The 18442-nt window shown below is 49.3% G+C and overlaps 1 protein-coding gene across 4 annotated transcripts in view; it reads left to right on the forward strand.

Moving 5' to 3' along the window:
• LOC144488359 (electrogenic sodium bicarbonate cotransporter 1-like) overlaps nucleotides 1–18442 on the forward strand; it is a 189531-nt gene that overhangs the window by 105106 nt on the left and 65983 nt on the right. For all 4 annotated transcript variants that reach the window (XM_078206518.1, XM_078206638.1, XM_078206450.1 and 1 more), the window contains exon 14: nucleotides 5773–6044. In XM_078206518.1, the coding sequence (XP_078062644.1) occupies nucleotides 5773–6044 (272 nt within the window). The remainder of the gene's footprint in view (nucleotides 1–5772; nucleotides 6045–18442) is intronic.

The following is an 18442-nucleotide window of genomic DNA, read 5'->3' on the forward strand; positions in this document are numbered from 1 at the left end:
GGGTCCTTAATTATACTGGTTGCTTTGCCGAGGCAGCGGGAAGTGTAGACAGAGTCAATGGATGGGAGGCTGGTTGCAGGGATAGGGCGGGGGGAGAGTGCCTGGGTAATACCTGAATACTCTGTTGGAGAATTGGTGCAGACTCGATGCGCTGAATGGCCTCCTTCTGCCCTATCGGGATTCCATGATTCTATGAAATCACCTCAGATCATTAACAAATCTCAACCTGAGAGGAAACACATGGACTGACAGATTGAATGGAGCTCTCGTGATCTGTTCAGTGTAGTTGTGCCTGTGCTTCTCCACAGATGTGTTGTAGCTACTTTCAGTTCGCACCACTTCATAGAATGATAGAGGAAGGCCATTCAGGCCACCTTGCCTGTGCCAGCTCTTTGACAAAACTTATCTAACCCTCACTCTTTTTCCCCATAATCCTGCAATGTTTCCTTTCCAAGTATTTATGCGACTCCCTTTTGAAAGTTACTATTGAATTTGCTTCCACCGCCCTTTCAGACAGCACATTCCAGACCACAACAACTCACCGCGTAAATAAATCACTGCTCATCCCCCCGCTCCCAATTAAATTCAATCTGTGTCCGATCTTCCTGACAGTGTAAACAGCTTCTGTAAATTTACTCCATCAAAAGCCCTTTGTGATTGATCTATAAATAGAAGCGTCAGGTACAAAGGCAATGGATTAATGGTGAACCTTATAAAACACTGCTTTGGACCTCATCTGGAGGAGTGTGTCACATTCTGGGCACCACACGTTAGGAAGGGTTTGAAGTCTTCGGAGAGGGTGCAGAAAATATTCACGGGAATAGTTTTGGGTAGAGAGACCTCAGCTACGAGGATAGATTGAAGAAGGAAAGATTAAGGGGAGATTTGATAGAGATGTTCAAGCTCATGAGAGATCTAGACAGAGGGAGCGAGAGAGAAACTGTTCCCATTGGTGGAAAGGTTGGAAATCACAGGACGCTGACTTAAGTTAATTGGTGAAATAAAGCATGAGTGATTAGAGGAAAGGTCTTTTTGGCGCAGGGAGTGGTTAAGACCTCAAATCGACTGCCTGAGAGTGTGAGGCAGGTCGATTCAATCGAGGCTTTCACAGAATCATAGAATCCCCACAGTGCAGAAGGAGGCCATTCGGCCCATCGAGTCTGCACCGACCACAATCCCACCCAGGCCCTATCCCCATAACCCCATACATTTACCCTAGCCAATTCCCCTGACACTAAGGGGCAATTTAGCATGACCAATCCACCTAACCCGCACATCTTTGAACTGTGGGAGGAAACCAGAGCACCCGGAGGAAACCCACGCAGACACGGGGAGAATGTGCAAATTCCACACAGACAGTGACCCAAGCCAGGAATCGAACCCGAGTCCCTGGCGCTGTGAGGCAGCAGTGCTAACCACTGTACCACCGTGCTGTTCAAAAGGGAATTGGATAATTATCGAAAGAGAAATGATTTGTACCGTGGCAGGACAAAGGCAAGGGTGTGTGTCTAGTGGAGTGGCTCATACAGAGAGCTAGCACAAACATGAAGGGCCGAAGGGTTCTATTTGAACCTTGAGGATAATAGAAACAGTGCCCACGCTGCTCATGGAGCTCAGTGGATTTGAGGCTGAGCCTTGCATCAGTGTATGTTCAAAAGAGTATCTATTTTTAATTTTTTAAAATTAGCATCTGGTGCTCCCGGCTCTGGCTGAAGGAGGTAAAATCTGCTGAGTGAATTAATTAAGTTTCCACAGGCATCTGGCCATCTAATGATGTGAAACTTGGATAACCACTTACCCTCACCAAAAATAGAAGGAAAGGACTTGTATCTATATAGTGCCTTTCACAACCTCAGCATGTCCCCGAGTGCTCCACAGCCAATCAAGTACTTTCTGAGCTGTTTCTACTGTTGTAGCGCAGGAAACGCAGCAGCCAGTTTGTGCACAGCAAGATCCCATACATAGCAGCGTGACGATGGGCAGATAACCTGTGTTTCAATGATGGAGAAGCAGAAAGTGCTGGCAGATTACTCAGCAGGATTGGCAGCGGCTGCGGAGAGGGGGGAAACAGAATTAACAGTCAGCATTCTCCGATCTCGCACTCCCTGCCCCCGCTGCCAGCGAGAATGGAGAATTTGATGCTCCATTCACAGCAGCGGGACTGGAGAATCCCAGCCCCAGGCGAGGTCGGAGAATCCCAGCCCCGGGCGAGGTCGGAGAATCCCAGCCCCGAGCGAGGTCGGAGAATCCCAGCCCCGGGCGAGGTCGGAGAATCCCAGCCCCGGGCGAGGTCGGAGAATCCCAGCCCCGGGCGAGGTCGGAGAATCCCAGCCCCGAGCGAGGTCGGAGAATCCCAGCCCCGGGCGAGGTCGGAGAATCCCAGCCCCGGGCGAGGTCGGAGAATCCCAGCCCCGGGCGAGGTCGGAGAATCCCAGCCCCGGGCGAGGTCGGAGAATCCCAGCCCCGGGCGAGGTCGGAGAATCCCAGCTGCGGGGGAGGTCGGAGAATCCCAGCCGCGGGCGCGGTCGGAGATTTCCGGCGAACAGTTCAGCTTTCATTAGGAACTGTGTCCAGTCGAGCACTGGAAGGGTCGGCCCCCGATTCCTCTCTTTGCTTCCTCCTTCACCTTGTGGGGTTTCCTGCAGGAGAGACAAGTGGCTCAGGATGTGTCTGGGTGGGGGTAATGCCATGCATGTTGCCAGTGCAGTGACAATACGCACTGTGCCACACTCCTAACCAAGTGTGACCACAGCTTGAAGCTGAACTAAAGTGAACATCATTGCCACAGTGAACATTTGTGATTCTCATCGCACCAAGCTGGCATCCGTGTGCCCTCAAACTCCACCGTGCCATTGTTCTCCGCTCCCAGAGGGTAACCTGTTGTGTGCTGTCACCTGTGCCAGCCTGGACCTGGGCTTCAGAGCCAGATTCTGCTTCCAAGAATAGAACAGTTGCTTTGGATTTAAGTCAAAGAGAAGCAAAGACTGCACGCAGTTTCTATTTTGCCAAGACAGCAGAATGAAACAAGAAGTACTTCTCATAGAATCATCATCATAGAATCCTACAGTGCAGAAGGAGGCCATTCGGCCCATCGAGTCTGCACCGACAAGCTATCCCAGCTCGGTCTTATCCCCGTAACCCCACATATTTACCCCACTAATCCCTCTAACCTACGCATCCCAGAACACTAAGGGGCAATTTAGCGTGGCCAATCCACCTAACCTGCGCATCTTTGGACTGTGGAAGGAAACCGGCGCATCCGGAGGAAACCCACGCAGACACGGGGAGAATGTGCAGACTTCGCACAGACAGTGACCCAAGCCAGGAATTGAACCGGGTCCCTGGAGCTGTGAGGGAGCAGTGCTAACCACTGTGCCACCACCCAACTGTGCCACCGTGCCGCCCATTCTAAAGCTGAGCAATGCGGAATGAGTATGTCTAACTGCGTAAGATTTCTCGTCACTGTAATGAGATCTCCCTTAACAATCCTGCTCTAATCTTTACAAATATTCTCATTCCTTCTCTTTGATGCTTATATTCCAACATATTCCTCTCCCATCACGAAGACCCCCTAAGTCCAACAATTCCAGTCCAAGCCTGCTCTTACTGAAAACCTCACTCATATCAGCGTTATTTCCAGATTTGATCCTGTTCTGGCTACCCTCCCACCATCCACCCATTGGGTGGGGGGCAGCTCTGATCACAGAGGGTGGGGTTCCCAGGCCAGCAGCAGTCCAGATTAACACTCCTCTTCTGGCTGGGGGATGGGGGAGTGTGGATGGGTGGGCCGGCGGGGGAGGTGGGGTGTGGTGGTGGCATAGATAAAATTTGCCACTTAGCCTTTTTGGCTCCAGGGGCCTCTGCGTATCCACTGCCCGTGGAACGTAACACAGGCTGCAGCAGAATGAAGGAGAGAGGTTTCTGAGTGGTGTCATAGATTCCATCTCAAAAGGTAACCCATCGCCTGAAACAGGCACTTGGGAAGCTGACAGGAGGTCCCTATCAAAATTGGGTGGTGCTGCCGTAGTGTGAATGGGTCCAACAGGGCGGCATGGTGGTACAAGGGCAGCACGGTGGCACAGTGCTTAGCACTGCTGCCTCACAGTACCAGGGATCTGGGTTCGATTCCCGGCTTGGGTCACTGTGTGTGTGGAGTTTGCACGTTCTCCCCGTGTCTGCATGGGTTTCCTCCGGGTGCTCCGGTTTTCTCCCACACTCCAAAGATGCGCGGGTTAGGGTGCATTGGCCATGCTAAATTGACCCTTAGTGTCAGTGGGGCTAGTAGGGTAAATACGTGGGGTTTGGGGAATTGGGCCTGGATGGGATTGTGGTCGGTACAGACTCATTGGGCCAAATGGCCTCCTTCTGTACTGTAGGGATTCTATGATCTATGAACCCACCAATCTTTACACCCCGCTAGCCCCCCTTTAAACAGGGGAAGGCAAAATCAACACCACTCAGCGGGCTGAGTGCAAAGGGAGAGCAAAGCTAAACCCCTCACAGGAAGCCAGCCTCTCCCAAATTCACAAGGGCTGGTACAGTAATACCTCCGTAAGATAACGCTGGCCATTTTAACTTGTTGATGCAGTTTAAACACAAGAGTAAGTAGGGATCATTTCTTTATTTGAAGGGTTGATTGTCACCGTACAATCTTAACCATCAACGTTTAGACAATGGCTCTTTCAAATGTGAGAAAAAGTTGCCTTTGTCATTTCCATATTTGGCGTGATAGAATTCCATTCTCGCACGCACTGATAGTATCTGCAAGTCAATGTGATGATGGAGCAACTTCACAGGAAACAGTAATAGGCAAAGCCTTTTCCATTAGTGCAAATGCTTCAACTTCTGATTCATGTGGGCCCCTGGATTTAAAAGGAACTATAAAATTATGCTAAGTTATCCTGTTCTTGCAGACTTGACTAACTCCCTGTACAGTCAGCAGTGGGGTGGTATGTTACTGACAGAATCTGTTAGATGTCTTGCCGAATGCTGAGGGAGTTACCAACAATGTAGGACAACGTTGTGGTAGATTGGATTTATCAAGTGATTCTTCTGGCAGTTTTGAGGAGGCCACTTTCCAGTTTAGCATTCCCAGTGCCGAACTTCACTTGAGGGAAGGGGTTCCAAACGCAAATGTGCGTCTGCGTGTCACAATTTCAATGCTCTCCTGGTCAGTCTCTCACCTTCCACCCTCTGTAAACTGTAACTCATCCAAAACTGTTCTGTCACATCAATCCTGTCATTCCGAGTCCAACAATGCTTCAATTTTAAAATTCTCATCCCTGTTTTCAAATCCTTCCATTGCTGCATATCCTCCCTATCTCTGTTAACTCCTCCACTCCCCACAACCCTCCCTATCTCTGTAACCTCCTCCACTCCCTACAACCCTCCCTATCTCTGTTAACTCCTCCACTCCCCACAACCCTCCCTATCTCTGTAACATCCGCCAGTGCTCTATAAATCTCCAGAATCTCTGCAAACCTCCAGTTTGGGCCTCTGGATTATCCGTGATTTTCACTCTTGTGAGTCTGTTGCAGTTTAAGCTTTCCCTTTGATGTTAAACTGGTTCCTGCACAATTGTCCGTACACCGGTTAAAATGGGTGATTTCTACTCTCACAATTCGTTACATTGAAATTAAGTTGGTTAATTTATTCAAATTGAGTAGCTAATTAATGTTGACATTTACTTGCTCAGAATTGTGTGTCTCTTTGGGCATGTCCAGGATTTTTGGATAGTTTAAACCAATTCTCTCCTCTTCATTCATCTTCCAGAGACAACGCTTTTGACTACCTCGAGTTCCGTCTCTGGATCGGTTTGTGGTCCTCCTTCCTCTGTCTCATTCTTGTTGCCACTGACGCCAGTTTCCTGGTCCGGTACTTCACTCGCTTCACCGAGGAAGGGTTCTCATCCCTGATCAGCTTCATCTTCATCTACGATGCCTTCAAGAAGATGATTAAGTTGTCTCACCACTACCCCATTAACGCCGACTTTAGAATGGACTACGTCACTCTGTTCGGCTGTGCGTGTGTAGCATCTGACAAAGGTAAGAATGGTCTTACCCAGATTACCCACAAAGCAACACGCTGCAGAGTGAGAGATTCGTAACAAGACTCCAAAATCATCTTTGAACAAATCACTAAAGTTATTTTTTTTCATGTGAGTGTCATTGTCAAGGCCACCATTTATAGGTTTATAGGGCATAGGTTAAAGGTGAGAGGGGAGAGATACAAAAGTGTCCAGAGGGGTAATTATTTCACACAGAGGGTGCCGAGTGTCTGGAACAAGCTGCCAGAGGTAGTAGTAGGGGTGGGTACAATTTTGTCTTTTAAAAAGCATTTAGACAGTTACATGGGTACGATGGGTATAGAGGGATACGGGCCAAATGCGGGCAATTGGGACTAGCTTAGGGGTTTAAAAAGAAAAGGGCAGCATGGACAAGTTGGGCCAAAGGGCCTGTTTCCATGTTGAAAACATTTATGAGTCTATGACTCTATTGTCCATTCTTTGATTGCCCTTGAGAAGGTGGTGGTCAAACTTCTTTGTGAACCAGTGCAGTCCATGTGGTGCAGGTACACCCAGCGTGCTGTTGGAGAAGGAGTTCCAGGATTTTGGCCCAGTGATAATGGAGTGATACATTTGTGTTGTTCAATATTGCGATGGGCAACAATGATCATGGATATATTTACTCTACTCCCCGAACACTTGATGCTAAACATTCCCCAATCAGGTCAACATAAGTCTGGGTCGGATTGTGTTAACCCTGTACAGCTCAGGTCAGTTTTGGTCAGTCCAATACAGGTTAAGTCTGTGAGGGTTTGTGGTATTGAATAAGTCTAGAAATTGTTGGTGCCAATATTACTTTAGTTTATTTATTAGTGTCACAAGTAGGCTTACATTAACACTGTAATGAAGTTACTGTGAAAATCCCCTAGTCGCCACACTCCGGCGCCTGTTCAGGTACACTGAGGGAGAATTTAGCATGGCCAATGCACCTAACCAGCACATCTTTCAGACTGTGGGAGGAAACCGGAGCGCCCGGAGTAAACCCACGCAGACACGGGGAGAATGTGCAAACTCCACACAGACAGTGACCCAAGCCGGGAGTCGAATCCGGGTCCCTGGCGCTGTGAGGCAGCTGTGCTAACCACTGTACCACTGTGCCACGCTTGTGTTAAGTATGTTGCATGATTGAGTTAATTAATTAATTGAGTTGCCAAGCTATTTGTTTTAAACATTTAAGGAAATTTATGTCATGGAGGTGTAGTGAGCACTCCTGTATTAATCCCTTCCTCGAGTAGCAACATAAAGGGGCTCACTAAATGCCAATGACGGGCTGTAGAAACACAGCCCCAGGACGGCAAGAAAGCATCACCGTTCCCTGGGATGACTCTTACTTACTTTGGGGTAACTAAGGATGAGCGATAGTTTCCAATATAAAAAAACCAGAAAATGCTGGAAAAACTCAGTGCTGGAATATTACCGCCCGCCCGGGGCTGGTAAAATCCCGCCCGAGGCCAACAGTGCGCCGTCCTGCGAGCGTCGAACGCCCCAATTCCGGGACGGACGTGCCAGTAAAATTCCAGCAATTAACTCTGCTTCTCTCTCCATAGACACTGCCAGGCTTGCTGAGTTTTCCTCGCCCTGTCTGTTTTTATTTCAGATGTACAACATCCTCAGTATTTTGCTTTTGTTTTAGCGATAGTTTTTCCCTTGCCAATGTCACTTTCAACTCAAAAACAAGGCGGCTTGGGGAGATTTAGTGGAGGTGTTTAGGGTGTGCTACAGTGTCGGAGGTACAATCTTCGAGGTGACACAGCTGCCCTCTCAGGTGAACCCGTGGCTATTGTCTGAAGGGAAGGGCAGGCAGGTATCTCTGGCCAACATCTACCCACCAACCAACAAGAAACAGAGTATCAGGTTGTTATTAGCGTTGTTTGTGGGATCTTACTGTGCATTAATTGGCTAGCATTGTATTTCCTTCAAGATTTGGAGTTGTATAAAACACTCATTAGGCCACAGCTGGAGTACTGTGTGTAGTTCTGCTCTTCACACTATAGGAAGGATGTGATTGTACTGGAGACAGTGCAGAGAACATTCGCCGAGATGTTGCCTGGACTGGAGTGTTTCAGCTATGTCGAGAGGCTGGTTAGACTGGGGTTGTTTTCCTTGGAGCAGAGGAGGCTGAAGGTGGACCTGATAGAGGCGTTACAGACTTATGAGGCACTCGGATAGGGTAGATGTGTCGGAATGAACCTTTCTTCTTAGTAGAGGGATCAATAACTAGAGGACATAGATTTAAGGCAAGGACAGGGAGATTTAGAGGCAAAATGAGGAAACTCCTTTTCACCCAGAGGGTGGTGGGAATCTGGAACTCACTGCCTGAAATGGTGGTAGCATTTAGATGAGCACTTGAAACGTCATAGCGCACAAAGCTACGGACCCAGTGCTGGAAAGTGGGATTAGAATGGATAAGCGCTTGATGGTTGCAGCAGACGTGATGGTCCGAAGGGCCCCTTTCTGTGCTGTGTTACTCTGTGACTTAACGAGGCAGTTTCACAGCCGGTCTAAGGCCTGAGGCCTGCGTGAGAGGCCTGGTGTCAAGTGAAGAAGGTTGTTGGAGCTGCTGCAAGTGGCCAGGGTGTGAAGAAAGCAGCAGGCTTGAAATAGGGGAAATGAATCAGTGTTGTGCAGGCAGAGGTGAGCTTTCATGTAGCTGCACTGGCTGTGAATGGCTTTCTGTGTGTGTGAAGCAGTGGGGAGACTAACTGGCTGTTCCGTACTGATATCGGTCTCCACAGCTCCGCATCAGAATGCACGGAAATTCTGGCAAGTCATTTTTGATGGTGAAGGTAATTCATTCCCTCTGCTGGCACTCCTCCCTCAGTATTCGGCTGGGTTTCTCGTCGCATTTGCCGAAGATTAATCACTCAAGTCATCACACTCATTTCCTATAACCTTTTCCTATTCTGATTAGCCTCTTGCTCCCTTGATACCCATTGTTCCAGAAAGGATAAGCAGGCTGCAAGAACTTGTACGTTTTAGTTCTGTAGGAACGGGAGGCGACCAGTCAGCCTCCAAAGCTTGTTCCAATATTCACCTAAAACATGACTGATTGACAATTTTAACTCTATTTACACCCAATGCCTCCAGCTGACAAACATCCAGCTTAATCAGTTGGTAAGGTCAAACTGAGCGCCACCTTTTTGGGCCAGAAAGTTCCGGGTTTCAGTATTCCAGGTTCTGAGGGTTCTGGGTTTCGAGGGTTCCGGGTTTCGAGGGTTCCGGGTTTCGAAGGAGGCAGGTTTCGACGGTTCTGGGTTTTGAGGGTTCCGGGTTTCGTGGGTTCCGGGTTTCAAGGGTTCCGTGTTTTGAGGGTTCCGGGTTTCGAGTGTTCTGGGTTTCGAGGGTTCCGTGTTTTGAGGGTTGCAGGTTTCGAGGGTTGCAGGTTTCGAGGGTTGCGGGTTTTGAGGGTTGCAGGTTTCGAGGGTTCCAAGTTTTCGAGGGTTGCGGGTTTTGAGGGTTCCGGGTTTTGAGGGTTGCGGGTTTTGAGGGTTCCGGGTTTTGAGGGTTGCGGGTTTTGAGGGTTGCGGGTTTTGAGGATTCCAGGTTTTGAGGGTTGCAGGTTTTGAGGGTTCCGGGTCTCGAGGGTTCCGGGTCTCGAGGGTTGCGGGTTTTGAGGGTTCCGGGTTTTGAGGGTTCCGGGTTTCGAGGTTTCCGGGTTTCGAGGGTTCCGGGTTTCGAGGGTTCTGTGTTTTGAGGGTTCCGGGTTTCGAGGGTTGCAGGTTTCGAGGGTTCCAGGTTTTCGAGGGTTGCGGGTTTTGAGGGTTCCGGGTTTTGAGGGTTGCGGGTTTTGAGGATTCCAGGTTTTGAGGGTTCCGGGTTTTGAAGGTTCCGGGTTTCGAGGGTTGCGGGTTTTGAGGGTTCCGGGTTTCGTGGGTTCCGGGTTTCGAGGGTTCCGGGTTTCGAGGGTTCCGGGTTTCGAGGGTTCCGGGTTTCGAGGGTTGCGGGTTTCGAGGGTTCCGGGTTTCGAGGGTTCCGGGTTTTCGAGGGTTGCGGGTTTCGAGGGTTCCGGGTTTCGAGGGTTGCGGGTTTCGAGGGTTCCGGGTTTCGAGGGTTCCAAGTTTTCGAGGGTTGCGGGTTTTGAGGGTTCCGGGTTTCGAGGGTTGCGGGTTTCGAGGGTTCCGGGTTTCGAGGGTTGCGGGTTTTGAGGATTGCGGGTTTAGAAGGTTGTGGGTGGCTCAGTGGGTTAGCACTGCTGCCTCACAGCACCAGGGACCCGCGTTCAATTCCAGCCTTGGGTCACTGTCCATGTGGAGTTTGAACATTCTCCCTGTGTCTGCGTGGGTTTCCTCCGGGTGCTCCGGTTTCCTCCCACAGTCCAAAGATGTGCAGGTTAGGCGGATTGGCCGATTAGGGAATTAGCTAGGGTAAATACATGGGATTATGGGGATCGGACATGGGTGGGATTGTGTCAGTGCAGGCTCGATGGGCTGAATGGCCTCTGCACTGTAGGGATTCTATGATTCAGTCAGCCTCTGTGGAGAGATCAGACAAGCCAGCCTGTCAGATCTGGATCATGTATTGTCCCCTTCGGACATTCTGACTGATCTGCTGACTGCTTCCAGCAATTTCTGTTTTAGGTTCAGATGTTCCACATCTGCAGTTAATTCTGGTTGATTGTCCCTGACAGGCACTCTCCCCAAACTCTAAAAACATCAGCAACATTACTGATTCAGCTGCCTGTTACCCATCTCTCTGGATTCTCATTGATGGCAATAGGAATGATTATTCAGAGATGTTTACAGACAGCTGGATTGATATTAATTGTTCTAAACATCATCCAAAGGCAGAGTTACTGCATCAAATCTCCGACCTCTCTGTTTTGGACTAACAAAGTCCACTCTGTCCCTGTAATATGGTGGCACGGTGGCACAGTGGTTAGCACTGCTGCCTCACAGCGTCAGGAACCCGGGTTCAATTCCTGGCTTGGGTCACTGTCTGCATGGGGTTTGCACGTTCTCCCCGTGTCTGCGTGGGTTTCCTCCGGGTGCTCCGGTTTCCTCCTACAGTCCGAAAGATGTGCTGGTTAGATGCATTGGCCATGCTGAATTCTCCCTCAGTGTACCCGGAGTGTGACGACTGGTGGATTTTCACAGTAACTTCATTGCAGTGTTAATGTAAGCATACTTGTGACACTAGTAAATAAATTTTAAATCATTCCACCTCGATTGGGGACTTCAGGAACTGAAGCATAAAGAACACATGCCTACATTGCACAGGTCGATTTGATTTGATTTGCTGTATTATTGTCACATGTATTAGTATGCAGTGAAAAGTATTGTTTCTTGCGCGCGATACAGACAAAGCATACCGTTCATAGATTACATAGGGGAGAAGGAAAGGAGAGAGTGCAGAATGTAGTGTTACAGTCATAGCTAGGGTGTAGAGAAAGATCAGCTTAATATATGGTAGGTCCATTCAGAGGGGCCTGGGTAAGACCCTGCCTGGAGTATTGTGTGCAGTTTTGATCTGCAAAAGTCTTCTTGCAGGTCGTAGAATGAAATTCATTAGATTGTGTCCTGGGGTAAGGAGCTTGTCCTCTGATGGGAGGCTGAGATAATTGGCTCGACACTCTGTGGGGTTTAGGAGAATGAGCAGTGATCACATTAAAACAAACATGATCCTGGAGGGATGGACCCTGAGGGATGCTTCCCTAGCTGGGGAATCTAGAACATGTCTTTTAGGACTGAGATGAGGAGAAATTACTTATTCGAAGGGTTGTGAATCTTTGGAATTCTCTCTCCCAGAGGGTTGTGGATGCTTCATTATTGAAATATATTTAAGGCTGGGGCAGTCAGATTCCAAAGGGAGGGAAATTGGAGTTACAGCTGAAGGTTTAGTCACTAATAAATCCAGTCGGGAATTCAGGAGCAATCAGTGTGGTTGAGGTGAATAGCATCTGTGCATTTAAAGGCAAGTTAGAGAAGCACCTGAGAGAGGATGGGATAGAAGGATGGGATGGTGGAGTGAGGTGATGGGGAGACCTGTGTGGAGCATAAACACTATCATGGATCAAATGGGCTGAATGGCCAGTTTCTGTGCTGTAAATTCTGAGCAGTGTAAAAAGCTTCATTCAGGTGTGGAAAAGAAAAGAAAATGTCAGCTCCACAAACGTTCCACAAAGGACTCTGAATTGGATGGGCAATTGGATATGAATGGCTCTGCTAAGGCCAGCATTTATTGTACATCCCTAATTGCCCTTGAGAAGGTGGCGGTGAGCTGCCTTCTTGAACCACTGCAGTCTGTGTGGTGTAGGTACACCCACAGTGCTGTTAGGGAGGGAGTTCCAGGATTTTGACCCAGCGACAGTGAAGGAACGGTGATATATTCGCCCAGTGAAGGAACGGGCGGCAAGGTTAGCACTGCTGCCTCACAGCACCAGGGACCCAGGTTCGATTCCCAGCTTGGGTCACTGTCTGTGCGGAGTCTGCATGTTCTCCCCGTGTTTGCGGGGGTTTCCTCCGGGTGCTCCAGTTTCCTCCCACAGTCCGAAAGATGTGCTGGTTAGGTGCATTGGCCATGCTAAATTCTCCCTCAGTGTACCCGAACAGGCGCCCGAGTGTGGCGACTAGGGGATTTTCACAGTAACTTCACTGCAGTGTTAATGTAAGCCCTACTTGTGACATTAATAAATAAACTGAACTAATTAAAACTAAAACATATATTTCCAAGTCAGGATGGTGTGAGGCTTGATGCAACTTACAGGTGGCGGTGTTCCCATGTATCTGCTGCCCTTGTTCTTCTCGGTGGTAGAGGTCGTGGGTTTGGAAGGTTCTGTCTAAGGGGGCTTGGTGATTTGCTGCAGTGTGTCTTGTAGATGGTACACACGGCTGTCCCTGTGCATTGGTGGTGGATGGATTGAATGTTTAAGGTGGTGGATAAGGTGCCAATCAATTGGGCTGCTTTAACCTGGATGGCATCAACCCTCTTGAGTGTTGTTGCCAGGAGGTAAGTTAATCAGCACAGAATTCTTGTAGCCACAGTATTTATATCATAGAATTATAGAATCCCTCCAGTACAGAAGGAGGCCATTCGGCCCATCGAGTCTGCACCAACCACAATCCCACCCAAGCCCTATTCCAGTAACCCCACACATTTACCCTACTAATACCCCTGACATTAAGGTCAATTTAGCATGGCCAATCAACCTGACCCACACATCTTTGGACTGATATATGGCTGATCCAGTTGAGTTTCTGGTCAATGATAACCCTCAGGATGTTGATAATGGGGAATTGCAGCGACGGCACTGAATAAGGGTTGTTAAATTCTTATCTTTTTGGGAGATGGTCATTGGCTAGCCCTTGGTTCGTTGTGAAAGTTTCTTGTCAGCCCAAACGCTGAATGTCGTTCAGGTTTTGTTCTGTGTGGACATGGACTGTTCTGATGAGCGGATTGTTCAGACGATATTCTCAGCACCTCAGGGGTCAGCTAGACTACGGTGACTTGGTTTAAAGTCACAGGTGCGACACTCGATATTTGTGTCATGAGTCACGTGCTGTGGAATATGGACTTCTTCACCTCAAGCATCTTGAGTTGTGCTGGGGCTCCTGATGAGGTCAAGTTTTTAGTGTATAAGAAACGAGTTATTTAGCTGTCCTGGTTCACTCTGTGCTGGTTTCAGCACCCTGATTGACTGTTTTATTTCTGGACACAGAAAAGAAACACAACACATGTAGAATAGTGTCGCCGAACTGCGCAGTGTGCCAAAGGGCCTGCCCCTGTTTCATTTCCCCTCGCTATCGAAAACAGCAAATCTTTCACCACCTGCCCTGCTACTAACCGTGGATGCCAGCGGTTGGCTGAATACAAAGCTGCTGTTGGAAAATAAAGAGCTTGTATTTACACATGACAGAACGAGAGAATTGTTACAGCACAGAAAGAGGCCGTTCGGCCCATCATGTCTCTGTCAGCTGTCTGAAGGCTTCTTTCAAATCTTCAGCACTTCCCAGAGTACTTCCCAGCCAATCAGTTACTTCTGAAGTTGCGATCTCTGCTATTTGTATTGGGCCGTAGGGCCCTTTCTGCATGGCATGACTCTGTGGGCAGAATTTTACTGGGCGTGTCCACCCGAGGTTCGTACGATCGCACCCGAGGCCAAAGAAGAATGCCGTTCTCCGAGCCTCCTCCGCCCGCCGCAATGCTGGCAGGCGTGCCGGTAAAATTCCGTTTTATGACTCTCATAGAATCCCTACAGTGCAGAAGGAGCCCATTCAGCCCATCGAGCTGCACTGACAACAATCCAACCCAGGCCCTATCACCGTAACCCCATGTATTTACCCTGCTAATCCCCCTAAGGAACTCCCTAACTCCCACCCATCTGACGAAGGAACAGCCTGTTCCGAAAGCTAGTGGCTTTTGCTACCATATAAACCTGTTGGACTTTAACCTGGTGTTGTTAGACTTCTTACTGTGTTTACCCCAGTCCAACGCCGGCATCTCCACATCAATCCCCCTAAGGGTCAGATTAGCACGGTCAATGCACCCAACCTGCACATCTTTGGACTTTGGGAGGAAACCAGAGCACCCGGAGAAAACCCACACAGACTCCGCACAGACAGTGACCCAAAGCCGATAATTGAACCCAGGTCCCTGACGCTGTGAGGCCGCAGTTCTAACCACTGTGTCACCGTGCTGACTCTATGTAAACCAGTTTTGCGCAGGAGGCTTGTGTGGAACAGACATGGTGCTTGGGCCAGTTGGGCCAAATGGCTTGTTTCTGTACTGTAAATTCTATGTCCCATGTTCCAAAATATGACCGATTCCCAGTAAGTTCTCCCCGTGTCTGTGTGGGTTTCCTCCGGGTGCTCCAGTTTCCCCCCACGCTCCAAAGATGTGCAGATTAGGGGGATTGGCCGTGGTAAATGTGCGGAGTTATGGGGATAGGGTGGAGGGGAGGGCCTGGGGGGCCTGCTCTTTTGGAGAGTCGGTGTAGACTCGATGGGCTGAATGGCCTCTTTCTGCACTGCAGGGATTCTATGGTACTAACAGATCTGCCAAAACTCCAGACTCACAATATTCAAGGTGGGTAAAGATTGAATAGAAACCTGGAGCAGTTACAGCACCAAGCGAGGCTATTCAGCTCACTGCGATTTGTGTCAGCTTCCCAAAAGAGCAACACACAGCTCATTCCAAATCCCCATCCTTTCCCCTAACACTACAATTTTGTATCTCTTCAGGTGTATATTCAATTCCTTTTCTAATACCACAACTGAACCTTCCTCCACCACACTCTCAGACAGTGCATTCCAGATCCTAACCACTCACTGTGTGAATCTGTCTCCACCACACTCTCAGACAGTGCATTCCAGATCCTAACCACTCACTGTGTGAATCTGTCTCCACCACACTCTCAGACAGTACATTCCAGATCCTAACCACTCACTGTGTGAATCTGTCTCCACCACGCTCTCAGACAGTACATTACAGATCCTAACCACTCACTGTGTGAATCTGTCTCCACCACACTCTCAGACAGTGCGTTCCAGATCCTAACCACTCGCTGTGTGAATCTGTCTCCACCACGCTCTCAGACAGTGCGTTCCTGATCCTAACCACTCGCTGTGTGAAGATGTTTTTCTACATATTGGACCCTCTTCAATCTGTGTCCCTCTGGTTCTCGATCCTTCCAATAGAAGCAGTTTCTCCCCATTTACTCTGTTCAAACCCCTCATTATTTTGAATACTTTGATCAAATCTCCTCTCAATCTCCTCCTCTCCTCCCTCACCATCACAGATTTGTTTCCTGACTCACATATTGCCTTGATGGTTATGGCAATTTCACCTGTGAATGAGATAGTGTCCCTGTGTGAAGCCTCATTGACAGTGCAGGTATAGGTATTATCAGCACACATACTGGAGCTGTGATTTAGTGGGTGGCACACTCACCTCTCAATCAGTAAGTTGTGGGTTCAAGTTCCAGTCTGGAGACTGAGTCCATTAGCCAGGCTGACACTCCCAGTGCAGGACGGAGGGAGTGCTGCGCTGCCAGGGCACTTGTTGATAGAGGCATTTTAAACTGAGGATTCACCTGCCTTCTCAGGTGAGTGTATATATCCCATGGCCTTGTCGTGCAGGAGAGTTCTCCTGGGTGTCCTGGCCAATGTTTATCCCACAGCCAACATCACCAGGCAACACATTTTCTGCTTGTTGTCATGTTGCTATTTAAGGGAGCTTCCTGCGCACACATTGGCTGCTGCATTTCTCACAACAATAAACGCTTCACCATGAAGGTGCCTTATTGGCTGTAAAGTATTCTGTGCCATCTTCATAGAATCCATGGAATCCCTACACTGCAGAAGAGGCCATTCGGCCCATCAAGCCTAAACCGACCACAATCCCACCCAGCCCCTATCCCCATAACCCCATGCATTTACCCTAGCTAGTCCCCCTGACACTGAGAGGCAATGTAGTGTGGTCAATCTACCTACCCCACACATCTTTGGACTTGACATAATCTTGACATTATTAATATCTTCCTTTCCCCACCTACAATGGACCTCCCGGTCCATCCTTATCAAACCTCTTCACATCCCCTGAATCTTCTTAAAGTTTTTTTAAAGTTTATTTATTAGTGTCACAAGTAGGCTTACATTAACACTGCAATGAAGTTACTGTGAAAATCCCCTAGTCGCCACACTCCGGCACCTGTTCGGGTACACTGAGGGAGAACTTAGCACGGCCAATGCACCCTAACCAGCGTCTTCCGGACTGTGGGAGGAAACCGGAGCACCCGGAGGAAACCCACGCAGACACGGGGAGAACGTGCAGACTCCACACAGGCAGTGACCCAAACCGGGAATCAAACCCAGATCCCTGGTGTTGTGAGGCAGCAGTGCTAACCACTGTGCCACCGTGCTGCCCTTGTCAGCACTGCTGCCTCACAACACCAGGGATCTGGGTTTGATTCCCGGTTTGGGTCACTGCCTGTGTGGAGTTTGCACGTTCTCCCCGTGTCTGCGTGGGTTTGTCTGCTTCAAGGCCAACAATTGCAGCTTTCTCTGCTCTCTCCGATGCAGAGAGTTCTCAGGGGCTGAGAATCGGCACTCTCGGTAAAGCATTTTTTATCCGAGTAGAGTTTGAACAAAAGTGGGGGTGGAGGGGGGGCGCAGTGGAGGGAGGATTCTCATCGGATAGACAGCAGAGGGTAGAAATGAAATGGCAGGAGTATTGGTAGAAAGGTCTGCAATCCATCACTGACTGTACCTATCTGCTTCTTGTGTGAAAGTAATCTTAATCTGACGTGCAGTTAGACACATTCGCTTCTATCACACAATACCTTTCGAATTCAGAGCTTCATCTGCTCATTTCGTACTGACAGTGGCTGAGTGGAAAGTATCATCCCCTTTTGTTTCTTGGCAAGTCACTCGATCCAAGTGTCAACTTTCTCCCTACGGTCCCTGCCAATAATTAATGAATGGCTGGAGTGGTCTGACGAGGGATCTCCCATCTGTTCGCAGGGACAGAACGCTGCTGCTTCCTCTGACTGACTCTCACCTCCTTGCTCGAGGGTCACTCCTCAATCTCGCTCTGTATTTGTTCAGTGGGATCTTCAGAGAGAAGCTCGGGGTTGGGGTTGGCGGGGTGACGGCGGGGGGGGGGGGAGTGCGTGGGAGGGGAGGGGGAGTTGTGGGGCCGCAGTGCTGAGCACACGCAGGCTAAACTACAGGCCGTACCTCCGCAGGGAGGAGAGTACCGTATGGTCTTGGGGCCTGTGCAGTCTGTTCCTCGCAGCGGGAGTGTCATTCACTCATGGAAAAGGTGATGGGCCGCGTGAGGGAATGACTCGATAGGCCCAGAGGCGGCCCAGTTCCTGCCTGCTGGCTGGGACACAGCATTGACGCAGCTGCCCTGGAAACTTTACATGTTGAGAAAATAGTCTTGAAATCAAAGTGTCTCAAACCACCCCCCCCCCTCCCATGCAGGGGTACAGTGATGGTTATCTTACTGAACTCACAATCGCGGAGCCAGAGAATGGTTCCAGGGATGAGGAATGTCAGTGATGAGGAGCGATTGGGGAGGTTGGGGCTGTTCTCCTTGGAGAGGAGACGGTCGAGAGGAGATTTGATTGAGATGTTCAGAATCACGAGGAGTTTGGATGGAGTAGATTGGGAGAAACTGTATCCACTTGTTGAAAGTGATGGGCGCGGTGGCACAGTGGTTAGCACTGCTGCCTCACAGCGCCAGGGATCCGGGTTTGACTCCTGGCTTGGGGGAAGTGTAGGCAGTGTCAGTGGAGACGCTACAACTCGCCGCGTTCTGGTGTTGATGGCGGATTTTGTGTGCACAGTTGAACGTGGATTGATCACGGGGAATTGACAGCTGGGTTATCGACAAGTAGGCAGCATAGCGAAGGATCTTGTTAAACACCTAACCGCCAGC

Source organism: Mustelus asterias, chromosome 1 (assembly GCF_964213995.1).
Source record: "Mustelus asterias chromosome 1, sMusAst1.hap1.1, whole genome shotgun sequence".
NCBI lineage: Eukaryota > Metazoa > Chordata > Chondrichthyes > Carcharhiniformes > Triakidae > Mustelus > Mustelus asterias.